This window comes from Rhinichthys klamathensis, unplaced genomic scaffold, assembly GCF_029890125.1.
Source record: "Rhinichthys klamathensis goyatoka isolate OS25496 unplaced genomic scaffold, OSU_Roscu_1.1 h1tg000121l_1, whole genome shotgun sequence".
In the NCBI taxonomy this organism is placed as follows: domain Eukaryota; kingdom Metazoa; phylum Chordata; class Actinopteri; order Cypriniformes; family Leuciscidae; genus Rhinichthys; species Rhinichthys klamathensis.
This window is the reverse complement of record NW_026606658.1, coordinates 4085741-4107163: the sequence shown is the minus strand read 5'-3', so window position 1 is coordinate 4107163 and position 21423 is coordinate 4085741. Positions and strand designations below refer to the sequence as shown.

General features: G+C 39.5%; 1 protein-coding gene across 6 annotated transcripts in view; it reads right to left on the bottom strand.

Moving 5' to 3' along the window:
• nrxn1a (neurexin 1a) overlaps window positions 1-21423 on the bottom strand; it is a 197477-nt gene that overhangs the window by 31688 nt on the left and 144366 nt on the right. For all 6 annotated transcript variants that reach the window (XM_056255588.1, XM_056255582.1, XM_056255584.1 and 3 more), the window contains 2 exons: window positions 17181-17362; window positions 5398-5569 (listed from right to left, as the gene is read on the bottom strand). In XM_056255588.1, coding sequence (XP_056111563.1) covers window positions 5398-5569; window positions 17181-17362 — 354 coding nt within the window. The remainder of the gene's footprint in view (window positions 1-5397; window positions 5570-17180; window positions 17363-21423) is intronic.

Below are 21423 nucleotides of genomic sequence, written 5' to 3'. Positions count from 1 at the left end.
TTGTCATTACAGTACATTCCAGCGTTTTGCAACCAATTTGATTTTAGCTTCACATTTGCTATCTAATCTAAGGTATTTTCAGTCATTTTTAATATGATAAATTTCACATTATCAGATCACAATACATTTAAAAACATCAAAGTAGCAGAAAAAACACTCAAAGGATTAAAGCAACAGGAAGATTATCAGTTCATCAGTAATGCATGTAAAATCAGTCACTATTCATGTTCATGCTCCCCATGTGAATTTGAAATTGCTCTGACAAAAGCTTTGACCTCAGAGATGCCATATGCACACATTTAGGAACAAGTTCCCTGCGGGGTGCGCCACGTGACCTTGAGCGGAAGCTGTGCTTAAATGTAGATATTTATGCAACATGTCCAGGTTGAGCCAACTACAGTAGCTCTATTGAATTGAGATTATTTGAAAACATTTACTCCTCTCCCATTACGGCCCACACATAATTACCACTCCTGACTTCACAGGGAAATGCAACACGAGCCTGACTTGCTCAGATTTCCAAAGAGTATAATTACGCCTCACATTTTTTACCCTATGAGCCATTAACTTGTTATTTGTCAATCAAAAACGAGTCTCGCTCTCTCTATATGCGATTAAAGAACGATTAAAATATGAACGGTATAAAAATGTTGCCTCAATGAGACGTAACAAGAGTAGAGCAGCAAGTCAGCCTGAAGGCTATGATGTGAGAAATTCAGCGAGAGAATTACTTGCAAATTTCCATCCTAATGTGTCCTCATTTCCATACACGTGCACAAATACTGTACACTAACTTTAAACTCATAGAACTTCCACAAACCTGTATGACACTCATATCAACCCTCCACTGTCTCTTTTTCATGTAATAAAAGTGAATATGAAATTTTTTTGGTGCTTGATATCTGGATCTCTTTACTTGAATTATATGGAAAACAGTGGCAAAGACATTATTAAAACTTTCTCCTTTTGTGTTCTACAGAAGGAATAATGTTATACAGGTTTGTAATGACAAAGATGATGCCTAAAATTCCTTTTATAGGCACCAAAGTTGAAGCTTATATCACCTCACATGAGTATGACTTCTCCATTCTACTGCACTTTTGAGGTAAAGCTCTTTATTCTGACACTGAAATGGTATGACTAAATTGCTTTTCAAACACAGTACAATACTGATTTTGATAGGTAATTGCAGAAGGAGAACACCCGCGGACAGGGAAATAAGGCTTCCTCGGGGCTGCACATAAGGACAGATGGAGTGTTTGATTCTGGACTTGAGACTGAGAGTGCGGATATTCTGCTGTGAGAGCAGAAAGAAGGCCGAAACCCAGTCCATTATGTTTCCCTCTTTCTTTTCACTTTCATTCATTTGTATTTCCCCCTTCTATAATTCTTTCGTTTTCTGTCCCCTACCATGTGCAGTCAGGTTTAACTGTGATTTATGTCCACTTGTGCACTTTACCTAGAGTAATCAAAAGTGAAAGGAGTAATTTGTCTCAAACCACAGCTTAAAAGAAACAAGACAAAAAGGGTAAAAAAAAAAAGCATAGAAAAAAAAACAATAGGAGTTCTTGAAGCGGGATGGACTGGATGACTAAGGGCAAGTTATGTGCATGATTGCTTGAATGCACATAAACACGCACGCACGCACGCCCACCCACTCATACACATTCACACGCAGTGGTCATGTTCTGTTTAAATGAGGGGGCAGTTGCCTGAGGGCCTCTCTGTAAAGTGAAAATGACTGCCTAGTTAGCTTAGCATGCTAACAGTCTGAAAACTCTGCCTTTATAAGGCTAAGACACTTTCCTGGTTCAGCAAAGGCAGTAAAATCTTTTTTCTGTGCTCTTATATATGTTCTACATCCATTTGTAATGTTAGGAAATACACAGTGATTTTCAAAGACAGCATCAACACCTCAATTTATCCGCCCTGTCAGTCTAAACCTCATGCTGTGGCCATTTTGTGCTCAGCAGTAACTGTATGGCAGTAATTCTGTCAGGAACATTCCACTTTTTATTTTTTACTAAATATGGAAAAGATCCCCTTTATTTTATATACTTTGCGTCCATTTGAAATCTCTTCAGATGGACATAAAGCATAGGTGATTTGCACCTACATGACACATTGCAACTCTTTAAATTTGTCATCACTTTTGCTTAAAACAGTGACTGTAGTAAAGTTATCTTAGTTTATAGTTCAGTCAAAAATGAATATTCTGCCATCATATACTCACCCTCATGTTGTCCCAAACAAATAAGACTCTCTTTCTTATTTGTTATTTGTCTCCGTGTTTTTTGTCTATACAATGGAATTCAGTGGGTGTTGTTTTAGGCTCCACTGACTTCAAAAACAGTCAAATAATTCAAAAGATCTTTTGCGTTCTGCAAAAGAAAAACTTGATTGTATAATTTTCATTTTTTGGTGAACTATTGCTTTAAGCATTATCATTCCCGCTAGTCAGTGCCGGACCTCCCCATTCTACAGAAATCAAGATATAAAATGCAATATCCATTTACATTTAGATGCTATTTTTATTTCATTTCAATTTTAATTGAGTTCATTTAATTTAAAAAAGTAAATCAGACAAGACCTCAGGGAATATATGCATTTCATTTTGAAAACCAAATCTCTTAGTTTAATACTTACCTCATAAAGCTACTATATACTGTATAATTACTACATATAAATACAATCATTTATATGTATACATACACAGTGCTGGTCAGAATTATTTGCCCCCTTGGTAAATATGATCAAAGATGGCTGTAAAAAATCAATCTGCATTGTTTATCCTTTTGATATTTTATATATAAAAAAAAAAATCTAACCTTTTATTGAAGTAAAATAATTGAAAGTGGGGGAAATCACATTATAAAATAAATGTTTTTCTCCAAAACACGTTGGGAACAATTTAGGCCATTTAGGGAACAATTTTTCCAAGATAACAGCTCTGAGTTTTCTCCTATAATGCCTGATGAGTTTGGAGAACACCTGACAAGAGATCAGAGACCATTCCTCCATACAGAATCTCTCCAGATCCTGCAGATTCCCAGATCCATGTTGGTGCTCCAAACAGATCCAAGATCCAAACATGACCCATTATAAGATTTCTAGCACAGGCTGTCAGGTTTAGATTTTTTATCTGTTGGTATTTGATCGAATCCATGATGCCATGTATCTGAACTTCAAACAGGATGGGTTCTATGGTCAGATGAAATAAAGAAATTAGCTTTTTTGGCAGCAAACTCTTAATATGGGTTTGGTTCATACAGGGATAAAAAAGTACCCCATGTGTAAAATGAAATACTCTGCTACTATATCTTTAATGCTGTGGGCCTAATTTTCTGTCAAAGGTCCTGGACATCTTGTTCAGATACATGGCATCATGGATTCGATCAAATACCAACAGATAAAAAATCAAAACCTGACAGCCTGTGCTAGAAATCTTATAATGGGCCGTGGTTGGATCTTCCAACAGGACAGTGATCCAAAAACAAACATCAAAATCAAAACAAAAATGGGTCACTGAGCACAAAACCAAGCATCTGCAATGGCCATCCCAGTCCCCAGACCTGAACCCTATAGAAAATGAGTGGGCTGAACTGAAGAGAAGAAGCCCCAACATGGATCTGGGAATCTGCAGGATCTGGAGAGATTCTGTATGGAGGAATGGTCTCTGATCTCTTCTTGTCAGGTGTTCTCTAAACTCATCAGGCATTATAGGAGAAGACTCAGAGCTGTTATCTTGGAAAAAGGAGGTTGGAAAAAGTATTTAATAAAAGGGGGCAAATAATTGTTCCCAACGTGTTTTGGAGAAAAACATTTATTTCATAATGTGATTTCCCCCTCACTTTCAATTCTTTTACTTCAATGAAAGGTTAGATTTTTGCTAATTTTTTAAAATAAAATATCAAAAGGATTAACAATGCAGATTTACTTTTTACAGCCATCTTTGATCATATTTACCAAGGGGGCAAATAATTCTGACCAGCACTGTACATATATTATATATAAACATGAAGATTACAAGTTTCTTTGTACGCTACAGTTATGCTAGTTACAGAACTAATTGTTCAAGATAAACAAGCTGCTCTCTTTGTTCTCCCTCGAACTGGTTGTCAATTTAAATTCTATGCATTTATTATCTCGTCTAATGTGGAGCAGAGTCAATCAAGCGCTGATTAAAATGAAGCGGTCTTGACTAATTTTCTTTTTTAAATATTTCAGTGGAAAAGTTTCCTCCACTCTGCCATGGACATAAGATGCATTAGTATTCAGGCAATCACATGCACACTTCTCACTAAATCCACCGACACAATGGAAACAGAAAGCCGAGAGAAAATGGCACATTACAATGGCTCCATTTTAACAAGCAATTGTCTTCCACTCTAAATGAAATACACTGCTGGTATTTGGGTTGTTTGTTTACACTAAAACAATGAGAGGGTCTCGACTAAGGTAAAACAGTTCCTGTCTTTGTCTCGGTTTCTATTTCTATACGTCTGCATTCTTTATAGTCGTGTTTCCAAGAACTATGTTTATTTTTCTACTATATTTAGTTTCATCGTATGTCCTAGTTTGCCTAAGCTGTTGTAATTAAATACAAAATGTCAACTCTTGGATTTGGATAATCTTGTTAAGATTTGTATTGTTCTCCAAATTAAATAATACAAAATGCAATTCTATGCAACCCATGTATCTACAGCTGAACCTAGTGTGTCTCACGAGTATGCATTTGCATTTTCCCTGCACATTTAGAATTTAATGACGAGCCGTATTGAACGCAATGATGAGCAACGGACGACAACGTAGCACTTATGGGAAGCACAAGATTTTCCAAGCTTCATTACCACTTCAGTCGTCGAACACTCAACATTTACCATCAACCATCATCTCTCACGTCTGCTCTCAAGAAGAAAAGAAGTTTGCGAGAGCAAATAATCTCTGTGATGGAAGGGATGGTTTATGAAGAGCTTGAAGTAAAATACAAATTAAAAGACTAATACAGCCGCCTCCTTTTCATCATGATTGACAAACGAGAGCAATGGGATTATTTCTCATCTCTGATCTCTTGTCAAGCTTTTGTCAGGGCTTTTCAGGCGACTGAGAGGCTGGTGAATTTGATAACCCTGGCTCTGACATTTTCAGCCTTCTAAAGCCCCAAGAGCAATCATCTCTGCTGACATTTGGAAAGGATACCAGGGTTACCTTTTTTTAACTGTGAGAAACCACAATCACAGACAAAGGAATTTTGTCCTTAACCCTGTGATTCAGACTCTTTTACCTGAGCCCTGCCAGCCTTTTATTGTTCCCATTGTTTATAGCTGCATGGCTTAGATTGTGTGTGAATGTGTGTGTCTGTGTGAGAACAAGCGTATAAAGGCTTAGAGCTCTTACCTGTTGGGTAGCGCTCAATGACTGGCAGATCATCCACCTGCAAGGTGGCGTTACCACCACTTCTCGTAAAGCGAACTATGTGGTACTTTCCATCATTTACAAACTTTGAGGTTTCTTCAATGTTTATGTCATCGGTGCCCACATTGAACACCACTCTGATATTGCCTTTTTCCTGTAAAGATAGAGAGAGAGAGAAAGGAAAAGAGAAAGAAAGAGGGAGATAAAAAAAGAGGAGTTTAAGATTCTATCACAGCCATTCTGTTCTGATTCGCTACGCCAAAATAAAGCAGTCGAGCTATATTCTCTGCCTTATTTTAGCACATGAAGATCACACTTAATGAACATCATTCTGTGTTTGCAACCTTTCGGAAAACAATTTTTGATTATTGATAAAGGCCCTCATATAAAGAGGCAGCTATCCTCTATCTTAACTGGCAGAATAACAGATGTCCCAAATTTATTGAGGACCAAACAAGGTGATAGTTTATCAGACTGTGCACAATTTCTCCTGACAGCACAATGCATCAGAAAGATTTACCACCACTTTAATTCGCCAGCAAAAGGCGGTATTCATATTTAATAACAAAAATATCTATTATTTATGTTTTATTGAGGTTATTACATGAAGGAAATGAATAGTAACAAAGAAACTGATAATAATTAGTGAGGATATATTTGTTATGTCTGTGTACAGTACATTAAGAGAATGCTACGGTTTTGGTTCATACATTTGGTGAATATTACATTAAATCCAATTTAGTATGTTTTATTGCATCAGCTATGTGATATGCAAGTGATAATGTACAGTCAGCGACTCATCATGACAAAATAAATCCTGACAGTTTGATTAGGACACCATTGCACAGAGGGAGGGTATTGTATCATCCTGAAGTAGTTTATTTCATATTAACGACTGGCTGACTGTACACTATCCTGCTCATTACATGATTACTTACCAATTTAAGAAATAAATGGACATCAAATATTGATTTTAGCTGAAATTATTTAATCACATGAGAAGAAAGGAAACACTGATTGATATGAGAGACAGACTGTAGCTGATGCCCAGTACAATGTACTGATTATACAAAAACATTATATGGAATTTTTTTTTTTTGTAGAATATTGAGGTCAAAAATGTTTAATTAATAACCGCTAAACTGTATAACTGTCTGTTGCCGAAGGCACTTGATATCCTGCAAAGCTATGCAAGTTTCATGTCTCGCGTAACACCCGTGTCCTATTTCTTTTCACATAGTAAAATAATTTAAACTCAATCTCTTTTGAATCAGTCCTTCAGTGTGATTCAAAACTCCTCAGCTTTCTGTGGGGTTCTGATTTCTAATAGTATATATATAAAACATTGCACATGGAAAGACACACATGCTACATTTAGAGGAAAAGAATATTACCAGCAGCAATCTGTTATTTCAAGGGGGTGGGACGACTGCTGCAGATGTCAAAATAAAATTTACTGTGTCACACATTAAGCCTTGTAAACTAAATAATACTACTTTTTCATTCCCGTTCATGTTCAAAAGTTTCGCAACAAGCCTGCAGGCAGATAACATAATCGAATCATAGGAAATCACAGGGAAAAAAATAACCTTATAAGATTTTTTCCCCCTTGAAATCAGCGCCTCAAGGCAATATGCTGGTCATACAGAATAATGTGTGACAGTCTCAGTGAAACGGAATCTAATCTGTATTCTGATGCAGCGCTTGTCATTTTCTGTGTAAATTCTCATCAATGCATGTTGCTGTCTTATTAAATCGAGCAGTGAGAGTGAAATCACTCTGTGTGCTTCACATCCACACCACTAGATGGCCTCAATCCTTAATGGTTTCCTATTTGATGCAGCTCAGTGGGTGGGATTCACTTTTGCTAATTACAATAAAATGTATTCATGTGCAAACAATCTCTTCTCATGAAAGCACTTGCTTATAATAATAACTCGATCCACGGTGCTCGTCTTATATAAAACAGTAACTATGCCCACTCTGTGCTCTGCTTGATGACCTACGTGCCTACATACACTACTTAGTTAACAACAAACTTGTTGCAAACTTGTTATGAAAGCTATTACAAGCCTTGACACGAGCGCAGACAATTGTGAAAATGGTTGTTTGACAAATTTACGACAGATGGAGGCCATTAGCTTAAAAACACTGAAATACTCTGCTGTGGGAACGTGTGGTCCTTCCGATTGATTGGTTGCAGATTGCAAAAGCTACATGTGGCATTTGAAAATAATGAAATGAGGTGTGTGTGAGAAGATTCCTCTGTGAATTCCCCTAATTCACACCTATCTGCAGGAAGAGAGCTAGCAGAGGACAAATCGCAACACCAGACTTCATTATACCCTCCCAGGAGATGTGTGTTTTTGTCTGGATACTCTCAAGCTTTCTTTTTCTGTCACACACACACAGACACACACACACACACACCACATGTTATCATCTCCAGCTGGGCCGAAGCTGGATGTTTCTTCCGCCTCTCACACCCCATAATGAAGACAGACTCTGCCCGTTAGCCCTATCCTCTTCCCATCACCGGGAACAATGGGGCAGCGTCTCCTTCACCCTCCTCTGTGCTCTCTAACAGTGTTTCTCCAGGGCCAATCTCTCCCTCCCTGCCCATCTTTTCACTCTCCCTCCCTGCCCATATTTTCAGCTTTGTGGTCAGAGAAGTGATGTGAGAGCTTGGCCTGCACTCCAACGGGCTGTGACACTCCACGCCCCATTCTAATTGGAGAATGACCTCTCTTTCACCCTTCCGGTAGCTGACCTCGTCCTTCACTCAGGGTTCGGTGGCTGGCCAACACCAAGAGTGGCAGGCCTTTTGTAAACTCATAAATGACAGAGTTGAATCATCGGGGGGAAATATACATGCTAATAAAGTTCGTAAGCAGGGCCTAAAATGAACACTTTGGGTTGTGTTAAAATCGGCATTGGTGAGTTAAACGATGTCAATCGTCAGTTGGCTGGTAACATTTTTATTAATCCTAACAATGATGCTGCATCGTCACGAATGTTTGAGCCTTGCCAATTTAAATATAAGATGCGAAAAGGAACTCAATTTTTGCAAATTGAGTTCTCTTTCACGTCTTCTTGCACTTGCACAAAATTATGAAAAACCCCCCCCAAAAAAAGCCTGTCTTAACGTGTATCCTAGTGAACATTGTCGGTTATGTCTTAAGTGAATGTACACAGCCAAGAAAGACAACACGTGTACAGTATCAGTATATTGGATCCATGCATGATGTCTTAAAGTGACAGTAGCCTAATATTCCTAATGCTTTTTTAATGTTAATCAAACAACAAAAGACAAAGAAAAAAATCTCTCACTAATCTTGACTGAATAACTTTTGTAACTTTATTAAGGATTAATCTATATATAATTTATACAGTGAAGACTATGCAGTAATTGTACATTTGATTACTTTATTACATTTCTATACCTGAAAACTACTGTAAGGCCTACCTGTTCGTTTTATTCGGATCTTTGTTCTACTGTATTTATTTGTGCTATTGCTTGTAATTTGATTATTTGTTCTTTTACTGACTGTTTACTTTAATAATGTTTTCAATATATTAGTTAGGCTAGTAGTTTTAGCTGTGGTACTGAAATTGGAATAGAGTATTGTGAATTTTCACGGGTGTCAAATGGCAAAAAGTTAGGCCCTGTTCATAAGCATTCTTTAAGTTAGTTCTGACTTGGACAAAGGGGCTCAGACCGTTGCAGAGGGCTTCTTCCTGCAATCTTAAAGTGGGCATGGTTTAAAAGAGACACCCTACGTCCTACATTCAGTCTCGGGTGTAATAATGTCCCAGTTTCGCAGAATTTTCTGTTTAAAACAAAAAAGGAAGGCGGCTCTATTATGAATGCCTCAGGGGCTAAACATACGGGAGGGGAAAGCAAAATTGAGCCGTGACACCAAATCCCAGATTACCACAGAATAACAAATGTTTTGGGTGATGTGCTCAGGATTCTGTGTTCACTAAATGATCCCTAAAGCGAGCGAAGGATGGGGTGTCATTTAAAAGGAGGGCCCAGTTCCACACCACTGCATCTCAGCTGTCCCTGTCCGTCTCCAGCTTTGTGTCACCTCTCTACTGAGGCCTGCAGTGCTGCTCCAAATATAAAGAACTAATACAACTGGATTCTCATTAGACTCAATGGGGGTTGTTATAGCAACACAGTTCTCTAGAGTTCTCTCAATTCTTGTAGGCAATTAGGTGACAACCACGGAGCCATCCTGATTGACAGAGCATTTCATCTACACTGGAACTGTGACGATCTCCCCTCGCCAGACACAAAATAATCTAGTTGTTCTGAACTTGAGAATATGTATGTAAAAAATAAATTATAAATAGTTTAGAGGAGTAGGTTTCTCGCTCTGCTAAATATACTTTATATATATTAAAATATTTATACTTACCAAATATTTGTTTCATTACTTAAGGCAGAGGTGAATAGGGTAAAATAAATAAATTAGAAGTAGTTTATGGGAGAGTAGGTTTATGCTAAATATACTTTAGATATACGGTACTTCCCTAATATTTATTTCATTACTTAAGACAAGACAAGGGTAAAATAAATAAATTAGAAGTAGTTTATGGGAGAGTAGGTTTATGCTAGATATACGGTACTTCCCTAATATTTATTTCATTACTTAAGACAAGACAATGTAGGTGAATAAGGTACAAATTTAATACCCCCCCCCCCCTTTGAAAAAAACATGCGGATATAGGACTAAAACTGGAAAATGCAGTGTAAGTGCTACTGAAGTGGAGATTTCTGGCTCAGTGCACAAGAAAAAAAAATATATTTTAAGAAAACGATTTATAGGATATGTATAGCAATTGAAATCTACAGATGCAAATAGATAAAGTGCAATAAAATAAACACTTAATGTGTATAATATTTTGGATGTTTTCTTTCCACAAGTCTGAATACTGTATGTTTGTTTTACACTGTATGACTTAACAATATTTTGTTTGCCTTGTACTTCTGTGCCATTGCCTGAAATAAATGAATAAATGAATTAATGAAATAAATGAAGACAAGTTATGGAAGCGAAATAGCCCAAAATCTCAAAAACAATGGTTTTGCCTGTAGTGTCTTGCCTTAAAGCGACGGTTCACCCCAAAATGAAAATTCATCATTATTTCATTCATCATTTACTCACCCTCATGCCATTCCAAAGCTACTCGAAGAAAATCGACCTTCCAAATCGACCCCATTGACTTCAAAATACCTTCTTTTGTGTCCCACAAAGAAAGTGCAGGTACAGGTTTGGAACGACATCAGGGCGAGTTAATAATGACAGAAATTTCATTTTTTTGGGTGAACTATCTCTTTAAGCTCTAAATAAATCAGTGAAATAATTGTGATAAAGGCAAAATGTTCCATCAAGAGGAGCCAAATACACACACAAAGGGTCGAGGCGGTTGCTCCGGAAACCTGGAGGACAGAAGAGCCACTAATGATGAGTCTTATTTAGGAAAAGGTGCAGGCAGAAGCTTATGGAGTATGACGGAGTGTGTGTGCCACAGCGGGGATGCTGATCTGCCATGGCATTCAGCTTAAATGAGCTGGTGCATCCAGGAAACCTCAGCCACTTTACATAAAGAGCCTCTCAGTAATGCTCAAGCTAATACCAAGGGAATGCGCTTAATTGGATAGAACACCCAGACATGCAATATACGCTCTCATAAATAACTTGTGTTTGATATTAGATCAAAATATCACACCGTGTGTGACACGCTTCGGAGTGCATGTGCCCTTCTGTTTGAGTACTGCAGGTTTGGTGAAACAGATAAATTTGTTGTGTCCGCAGAATAATTCCACTTTGGCAAGCAGTTCTTGTTGTTTCACCCCCTCCTCCTCCTCTTTCTTTGTGTCTCTCTCTCTCTCGCTGTAGCGTTCGTTCGCTCGCTCTCACAATCTCTCTTTATCTTCTGGTAAGGGCTGGATCTGGTGAGATCATGAATCTTTTTGGCAGCAGAGAATTATTTTCCAAGTTAAAAACTGAAAATAGCACTCCGTCCTAGTTCCTCTCGAACCTGAAAACCACATGCACTCTATGGGCGTTGTCTACTACACAAGCCATCCAAGAAGTCACGCATATTGTCTCCCTACTGCAGTGCCGAGTTACGAGTTCCAGAAAAAAAAAAAAAAAAAAAAAAAAAAAAAAAAAAATTCAAACGGCGGCCTGAATGCAATATCTCTCGTAGACAATATCATTTCATATTACAATCGACAAATCCAAGGCGTACTGAAGTGCTGCTATTTTTGTAGTGATTCTTGTCAACCCGTCACTGGTCTTCAATAGTAACACGTTCTTTCATGCATTGACTCTAATCTGAAGATAAAAGCGTGGTAAACATTTTTTTTAAAATGCAAAATGAACGAGTGGGTTGAGTTCGTCACAAAGAGAGCGTTTAAAAGAACACCTGTCTTTTTTATTTTGATGAATAAATTTAAATATTCCGCTTTTACTTCTGCTGCCATCTGTCTGCTTATCCTTTCAGATACTAAAGATAGCAAAGTCACAGTTAGCCATATGGCGCACTTATTCAAGAAAAAATGGCTGACGAAGACCAAATATTAAATCGTCTGTGGCCAGTCAAACTGTTCTCCACGCCACTCGTTAATTGCATAATGACCTGGCATATAGTTTGACGGTATGTAAAAATGACAACGTGCATGAATGACTTGTACTCAAATTATACGGGTAAGTGGATGGAGGAAATAAGTGTCGTTGGGTTTCGACGGAGAAGCAAAATGGCATTTTTCCATTTTTGAAGCACTGGCTGTTTCCATCTGAGCTGCTGGGTGGAGACAGGCTTAGTCTGCACTGACGGTATGAGGTCAACAGACACTTTGCTGTCACTCAGAGCCATGTCACACGTCACTCATGTCTGACCAGGTATGTCTTGCCCACTCAGACACAATTGAAGCAGAAAATCAGCATCTGTCACTCTCTTTCACTTTCACCTTCATCCAAATGCGAGTGTGTGTGCGTGCATGTGTGTAAGCATATGAGTCTCTTTGGCTGCCCGAAGTCATTTTGACTGGAGACATCTAATATATATATACATCTTATATATACATCTCTCTCTCTCTCTCTCTCTCTCTCTCTCTCTCTCTCTCTACACATACAGTATATATATGATTCATTTACATATTATTTTTCAATTACCTAATTTTAAAGGTACAATTCGCCCGAAAATGAAAATTATTTAATTGGAACACAAAAGGTGTTTTTTTATTATAATATCCTGGCTGTTCTTTTCACAAATTAAAATGAATGGGGACTAGGTCTGTAAAGCAGCAAAACAACCATAATCGTATCATGAACCCGCTATATTCTCATGCCAAACTTTAGATTTGTTTGATGATTAGACTGAAATCTAAGTTGTAATACACTGATCTTCTCTTCTTCTGAAGCCTTAAAGTGCCCTACATAAACTTACGCTTCAGCTTTGCTATCACAGGAATACATTTCATTTTAAAATATGCTTAATGATAAATTGTAATAATATTTCATAATTATGAATGCAGCCTTGGTGAGCATAAGATACTTCTTTCAAAAACATTTAAAAAATGATACCAACCTCAAACTTTTGAATGTTAGTTTCATTCGAACAATTCGAATGAACTATAAAAACGGCACATTGATGCTATAACTTTATTAGTTCTCTCATCACATGACCAAATGTCTATGGAGGCAATGATGCCACTAAAACAGAGATGGTGATATTATATGGCCCCAAAACACTAGGAATATAGCGCACAAGTAAAATGGACCATTTTAATGATCTTTTGTGGTGATTTCTTGTTATTTGTGCATCATGGTAGCAAGAAAGTCTCAAAACAGAGTGAGTAAAATGACAATATTCAATTTTGGGTTTATCCCTTTCACATGGCCTGTTATCGCTGACATCTCAGCACAGGTGCTCTCTGAAAGCTGTTTATATTCACCTCCTTTCTCTCCTTCCCTCACACACATTCTCTATCCCCTTGTCAGTACTACCGTTCACACCTCTGTACCTCTCACTGCTGAGTTAGCTGTGATTGTCACCATTCTTCAATTGGACTGATGTGCTCATTAGACTGCCCACACGCTCACACACTCTTTTGGCATGGAGAGTGTGAGAGGTCAGAAAGTGCTAATGATTTGGTCAAACCCCAGGGGTATAATCACTTGGCTTTGACTCGTTTACAGTCATCATCCATTTCTCCTTCACTCCTGTCCTGCTTGGCGGCTTGCATGGCTGCCACAAATGGCCGGGCCGTCCGCAGGGCATTTGGCCATGGGTTCGAGCAGCTGGCAAGCTCATCTTGAGCAGAAGAAATGTATTTAATAGGCCATTACCCCTTAAAATGCAACATTATGGTGAGGGAAATAATGCATACGAATGTTTTACTTTTCTGTACAGTGCCTGTCTCACCATTCCTTACAGTTCTCGCTCTCCGTCTTGTTATTTCTCTCTCTCTCTGCATGAGCAAGTGGCTCAATGATTTGGGGTGAACGATGACTAATGATAATCCCCAGTGATGGTGATATGATGAGATTTAAATGAACTCTGTCACAAGTGTTTAGGGTCATAAGCAGAAACGGGGCGTGGGGGGGAGGGACGCCACTGTCTGTTTGAAAAATCAGGACATCAAGGGCCGCTCGTTAACATGGTCAATGATCCTAAGTTAATTCACTTTCAGAAAGGCAGTCTCTGGATGATGATATCCTTCCCAGTCAACAGACAGGTTTATCAAAACATTCCGTTACATCACCGAACAGTCTCGCCATTAATGTCAATACTGACATGCTTAATCTAGTCAGTGCCTAAATATAATTAAACGGAAATGGAAGGGAAGATATTTCCCCCCCCCTGTTAATTATGGGGTAAAAATGATACTGGATATCTGTGATTTCAACTGCTTTATAGATGGTTAGCGATGTAGGTACAGCTAATTTACCCTCCTACACAACGCTGATTCATTTAGTAAATACCTTTTATGCTGGCTTAGCAGTCATCAGTCCAACAAGCATCAAAAATGGCAGACGTAGCACTGCAGAGACTCCACCAGTCACACATTAGAATTAGCCTAGATATCCACCGCTAATCGCATCAAGACATTAAGGGGCCTTTAATTTGCTCATAAACATTCCCTGCCATCCCTATGCCAAAAAGCCATATATCAGTCATGGATGCCTGATTAATTGTCATGCCAATATATGGAAATATATAATCTGTGATAATCTTAATTACAGGCATTATGTAAAGTGCTACATATCTTGGTCTTACGCAACTCCGGCAAGCTCATTTTAAGATGCATTTTCCGAAGACATCATTACTACCTACCACCTTTAATTCCCAAGCTAATATCTGAGCTGAAATGCGAACGGAAGGAACACGATGTTCCAAGTACATGAGAAGGTAAATCATAACCACAGTCTACAGGGCATCTGATATCATGCTTGTGCTCGGAGCTTCTTTGACGTCTGCTGATCGATAACACAAAATTAATTCAAATATCCGACCTGGATATTTATGTACGTAGGGCACAGGGTTCGCACAAGCATGCAAACTAAACTTACTGTTAATACTTCAGATTTGGTGTATTAAAGACATATTTAATAGTACCAGGAATTGTAATATGTAATTTATTCACCCTCATGTCCTTCCAAACCTGATTTTCTTTCTTCAGCGAAACACAAAAGCAGAACTTTTTTCAAATGTGTTGGACGCACCATGCAATTAAAAGATGATGAGGATTGGAGCGTTTCAGCTCCACAAAAACATCATTAAAGTAACATATTTTTGTGACAAACATGGTATTTTTGTTCATTTGTGTGTTATTTTGGAGCTTGTCAGCACTAGCCATTCATTTACTTTCATTAATTATATCGAATATATCAGCCAGGATAAAAAAAATTATCTCTTGCATTTTATGAAAACAATTTAAATCATACCAATTTGGAAAGACATGAGGAGAGTAAATAACAACAGAGTTTTCATTTTCAGCCGAACTATTCCTTTAAAGGAAAGTGTGGAGAACGTCGGGGCATTGCAGCACTGTAGCTGAAGTCTTATATAGACAGCAGCATCGTAAACTCCAGGGCTCAGCTGGAGAAATCATTACCTCACCTCGATCGCAACGCATTTGCTGAGGCAGTCGTGCAACAGTCACGCCATGATGCCACCCCTGAGAGAGCTCGCTGATTCTTCTGGGAATCAAGTTTGTGATTACAGCAGGAGTGGGCGTAAAAAAAAAAAAATAGAACGAAAGAAAGAAAAATAAATAAATAAAAAAAACATACATAACTCTTCGAAGCTCAGTGCCAAACACTTTCCTGTCCCCCTTGCCTCCACCTCCTCCACCTCCCACTCCTCCAGCACAGCATGTCATAGGAAATGCGGGTTCTATCAAATAGCATCCTTTGAGCAAGCGTTGGTAGAGCCTTCTATTCTGAACATTATACAGATTTTATTCATGAGGGCGGTCTGAGGCGCTGGAACTTTCTAAAACAGACCAGCACTTTGAGTGTCGGAGGAGGCGTAGAACACTATGATTACCCTAATGATCATTCACAGGGTTCTTCGGGAGCACGGCGCTTGGAGAATTTCTACTCTGGGGTTTGTGTGAGAATGAATGAACACCAGGCATTCTCAGGAGAGTCTGTGTAGGTTTAAGCAAGTTCAAACAGTGGGGACTAAAGTCTGAGATAGTATTGAAAATCTGTGATTTTTTTTCATTTAACTCTTTACCCGCCATTGACGAGTTATCTCGTCTTTTATGAGAAAAAGCCTCCATGTCATTGACGAGTTTTTATGGGTTTTCGTTTTATCACTGTTATACGGTAGGGGGCGCCATTACGGCTCTCCTGAATGAGTACAGTATCTCCAGATCAAAACACAGGCAAAGAAGAAGCAGAAACGAGTGATCTCATATGTAAGCATGCATATGAAAAATAATGCGATCATCAACAAAAAACATAAAACATAAAAATAAAAAAACGGCGTGAAATGTCAAACCATCAAGTGGTTAGGACTGTGCAAGCTTTGGAGGTGTTGGTGGACTCAATCTACTCCATCTATGTTTTGCTGATTGTACATTGTATCTGATCCAGACGTAGTCTTTGACAAAAATGTGATTTTCTCAGCTTTTTGCTCAAAATGTTGCTTTTTTTTATGAAACTTACCCACATTCAAGTGTTTATTAAAAAAAAATGCATGAAGCTAGAATAAAACGGAGCCTCTGTTCTTTCTTTTGATATATTGCATGTTCAGATATTCATACAACCAAATATGGGCCATGACATTTTTCTGTGAAAATGACCAAAAACACTGGCGGTGGCTGGCAACCTTAAAAAAAAAAATGCTGGTGGGGAAAGAATTAAACCTGGAAATAAAGTTTAAACGTTTGATTTTTTTAAAGCAAAAAAGTATGACTCAAGATTCTGCAATATTTCTTGGACTCTTTGTACAAACGATCAGATGTTCTTTCAGCTCACTGGATAATTCTCCAATCATGCTGGATAACACGATCATCAGGTTTGACACAAACTTGAGGTATTCATGCAGCTCATTACTGTTGTGTTAAAGTGAAAGGAGTTCGTACTAAATATTAAGAACATCTGGAATCTATTCAATTCAAATTTCACTTAAATTGCTATGCTGCTAATATATTTTAGAATGAAAACAGATGCATTTTCACTTGTGTTCTCAGACTTTGTGACCCAACTGTAAGTGTTTGTTTGTGTAAGACTCACAATCTGAAGCTGCAGGTAGTCTCCCAGGCCAGAAGAGCTGTCCACCCTAACCAGGACTGCATCCTTCTGCTGAGTGCTAAACCCGACAGCCAGTCGGTCAGCTCGTGTGCTCGGTCTGTCGTTGGGCGGCCATGTGTACACAATGAGCCCTCCATCACGTCCGAATATGTATGTGGTTCCCGCTGCAGAATGAGAAAAAGAGAGGAACAGAATATTAAGTGTAAGAACATCAAAATAAGTGAGAAAACTATTTCCATTTCACATGTGTGTGCGTGCGTATGCGCGGCGGCTCTGCTCCATTACACAAAGCGCGGGAGTATCTTGATGAACCCATCAGAGTGCCAGACAGCCCCTGCTGGTCCCTGATTGGCTAAATTATAGCCCTTAGGTGACCCTCGGTACGCTGATGTCACCAGGAGCACCTGTGTCTGCTGAAGCATGAGCTAAACAGAGTCGCTCTTGCTACAACCACTCAACACCCCATCCGAGCCCTGTGCTGATTGAGCTGATTACACCCGCCAACACACCGGACAATCAATCCAGCCTCACGGCCCCCAGCCCAGTGCCTACTTCTGCATGCATTTATTCTGCCGAAGGTGGGCAAACACGGCATGGACTAGACAGCTATTCCTGCTCAGCGAGACGCATGCTAATGCCTGACAGAGCTAATTACAGTGTCAGAAGCAGGTAGCTTACTGTGAGTGGGGTCACTGTGATTCAACGCCTGCAGGAAGGTTTCTCGGATAAATCGGCGTCGCTTTTTTGCAGGGAGAGATAGAGAGAAATTGTTCTAATGGAGTTGATCTCATTAACTGGCGGACTGTGCCAGCTCTTTTGATCAGGCGTGACTTCAATAGCAAAACGGGCGAAAGCGCTTCTACTGTGGCAGGTGCAGTCGGGGTAGTGTTTGCAGAGCAAAGAGCTCATCAACCTCAAGATAACAGCCTCGGGAGATGCGAGACGCACTTCAACACTCACTCTCCGAGGAGCGTGACTGCTGCGCTTCTGAGCTCCAGATGCAGATAAGACGGGCGGCGAAGCAGCACGGGGGAAAAAACCCAGAGGAGGCCGGAGCTCTCAGAAGAGCGAGACGCCCCGAGTTAAAGTGCTGAGAGCGGTTTCAGAAGAGCTGGGTTATTTCCTGGAACGTTTCTCTATTTGCAGAGCCTTGCTCATTAGCTCCGCTCTCCGTGATTTTTACCAGCGGGCTCTCGTCAGCCCCCTTGACTGCATCTCAATGAGACTGTTTCACACCGTGTCAGCGATCGGCCTGACCCCCTCCAAAAACAACACCCTAGGGGCAGGCACATTCGCTGACACGGGTACACAAATGTTCACAAGCGCGCACAGATTCACGCGCAAACTAACGCCCAGTTAGTGACGACTCCCTTGACGGGCTTGTTCGAAACGCAGGGAAATGAGCTCTGCTCATTAGCGGGGCTCAGATGGTTGAACTTCACACACACATATGCGCACAGGCCATCATAGATGTGAAGCGGATAGGGAGAGCGAATAGATGAGATTTAGGCTCTGTTGAAATCTGTTTCGTGCGAACCGCTACGGCTGCCTGCCTCATATCTGTCGCTCAGTATGGCGGTAATTCGCAGCTGTGGGTGAGTGAATGGATTTGCCGGGAAGGGAAGCGTAAAGCTGTGCAGAGATTTACGGGCACAAATGGGCAATGCACGGGTGCACTGAAAGTTAAAATCAGTGCAATCAACTTTTAAAAATACAAGCTGACATCCGACTCATAAATGTATTTAAAGGGACAGTTCAGCCTTACAAATTGTCATCATTTACTCACCCTCATGCTGTTCCAAAGACTTTTTTCTTCTGTGAAACACAAAAGATATTTTGAAGAATGTTTCACCTTATTTTGTATATATAATAGAAGTCAATGGGGCCTAAAACAACCTCATAGACTTTCATTGTATAGATAAATAAACAAAGACGTAATTCAAAATTCCTCTGGTTACACTTGATTTAGGGTGTCCTTGTTACAGAGTAATTACACTATTATTATTAACAAAATGTACTTACGGGCATATAGTTGGGGTTTTGTTGCTGGCAATTGTTTACAGTTGCATGATTGCATAAATTACTGTTATTACTATAGTATAAAAAGGACACTGTAAAGTATTGCCATATCTTTTGTGTTTCACACAGGAAAGGAAGTCTTACAGGTTTGGAACAACATGAGAGTGAGTAAATAATGACTTTTGGGGATAAAGAAACTCTAGACAGGGTGATCCTGACTTCATCCAAAGGAGAGTTTATTATGTCATAATGATAGGCTGACTGAACATTGACTTCTTTTTTTATGCAGCTACTAAGTAAATAAAGTGAAAATTATTTATTGATTTGAGCTGAAAAGTTTTTATTTTATTATAAGAAAGCGACTGCAGAATGCTACGAGTATTGCAGGGAACTGTGAAACAATTCTGTTTAAATACCCGCTGGATTCTTGAAGACGCGGCATAGCGACACAGACTTCAGACACAAGATATGGTGCACACGTGGGAAATATGGGTTTGAATCTGGCCTGCGTCAAGCCTTGATTCTGTTCTCCCCTTTTCTCTTGATAATTTTCTGTCATCTCTCCTCATTCTGCTGGATTCTGTGTTCGTGCAGTCGGCTCTTATACCAACTACTTGGGCGCTTCTCCAAGACACCCTCTTTTCTTTTCTTTTCTTTTCTTTCTTTTCTTATCTCCCTCAGCCTGACTTTTCACTCCCATCCCTGATGTGGTTAAGGAGCTTGCTGCCCTCCTCCTAACGGGGTTAAACCTCTTCTCTGAAGTCTATTTTCTGATGCTGTTAAATGAGGCAGGCTCTTTGTGCAAGCCAGACCATTAGCCTCTTAAATATGTTCCATCATCTCGGCTAGGTGGGCAGCTGGGTCTGGGTTTTAAAGAAGACCCTCGCTACCTAACAACCGTGCGGGTCTTTCCACTCCAGCGCCCTTCTGAGGTCAATCAGCAGGAACAAGCAAAGGAGAGAGGGCAGACTGCCGTCCCATAGAAGAGCTGTGTGTGAATGCTTGGGAGAGCTGTTCTAATGAGATAGATATTACCTGGCCCTCTGGAATCCCATCATAGCCGTAATCTCCTTTATGTGCTGGAGAAATTAAATTACGCACCAGCTTCTTCTTCTGCCAGGGTCTCAGTTCGGATCCCTCTCTACACAAGCTAAAATACTATTTTGCTTAAAGGGATGGTTCAGCCAAAAATGAAAATTCTGTCATCGTTTATTAGCCCTCATGCTGTTAGCATACAGGTCTGGAAAAACATGAGGGTGATAAAATAATGGCGGAAGTTTCATTTTTCTGTGAAATATCCCTTAAAGTCTCTTTATTTGCACAAGGCTGCAGTAGTTCCCATGAATGTTTCATCATTTATTAACCCTTATGTTGCTAGCATACAGGTTTGGAACAACATGAGGGTGATTACATTTCAGAATTTAAATTTTTGGATATACTATGCCTAAGACTCTCTATTTGCATAAGACAGCAAAAGTTGCTGTTAATGGTTAACATTTGTGCTCTGACACATTGAGACATAATGAGTTGGAATCAGCATTGTGTAATTTCCTAATCCCCTCGTCCCTTCTTCAAACAATAATTTCATGTGTAAAAAAAGTTGGAACAATTCATACCTCATCTTTTGATTTCTCGGATCCATGTTTAAATGTAAAATCAATGACACCCAATACCGTCATTGTCTTGGGGGCTTATAAGAAGCAAATCATACTGCGGAAAACACAATATTTATAAGCTGCACTGAGCTGACTTTCCATCAATAAACGTTTCAGAAACACAAAACATTGTGCTCGTGTCTCGGAATGGGGAATGAATTGAGCTCCCACTCTATTCTGCTTCATGTCCCTGGATGCCTCTTTCCTGAGAACAGACATATTGTGAGGACCCTGGCAGTTTGGTCTAAAATTACGGTGCATTGTGTTGGGTTGCCCACCTCCTACTTGCATGCTAGAATAAGGAACATCAGTCAAACTCTGCAGGGTTGGAGCCATTCACCCGGTGGGCAAACACGCGCGCGCACACGCACACACACACACAGTTCTGCACATCTAGTGTGACTGTGTACACACAAATACACATGCACCCCACTGGTATGAAAATACTGTCAAAATAAACAGAAGGCAAAGTGAAGACCCCACATAGAGAAGTATACAAAAATCTAAAAGTAACACTTCAAACCACTAAAAATGAAATGACATGCTGCTGT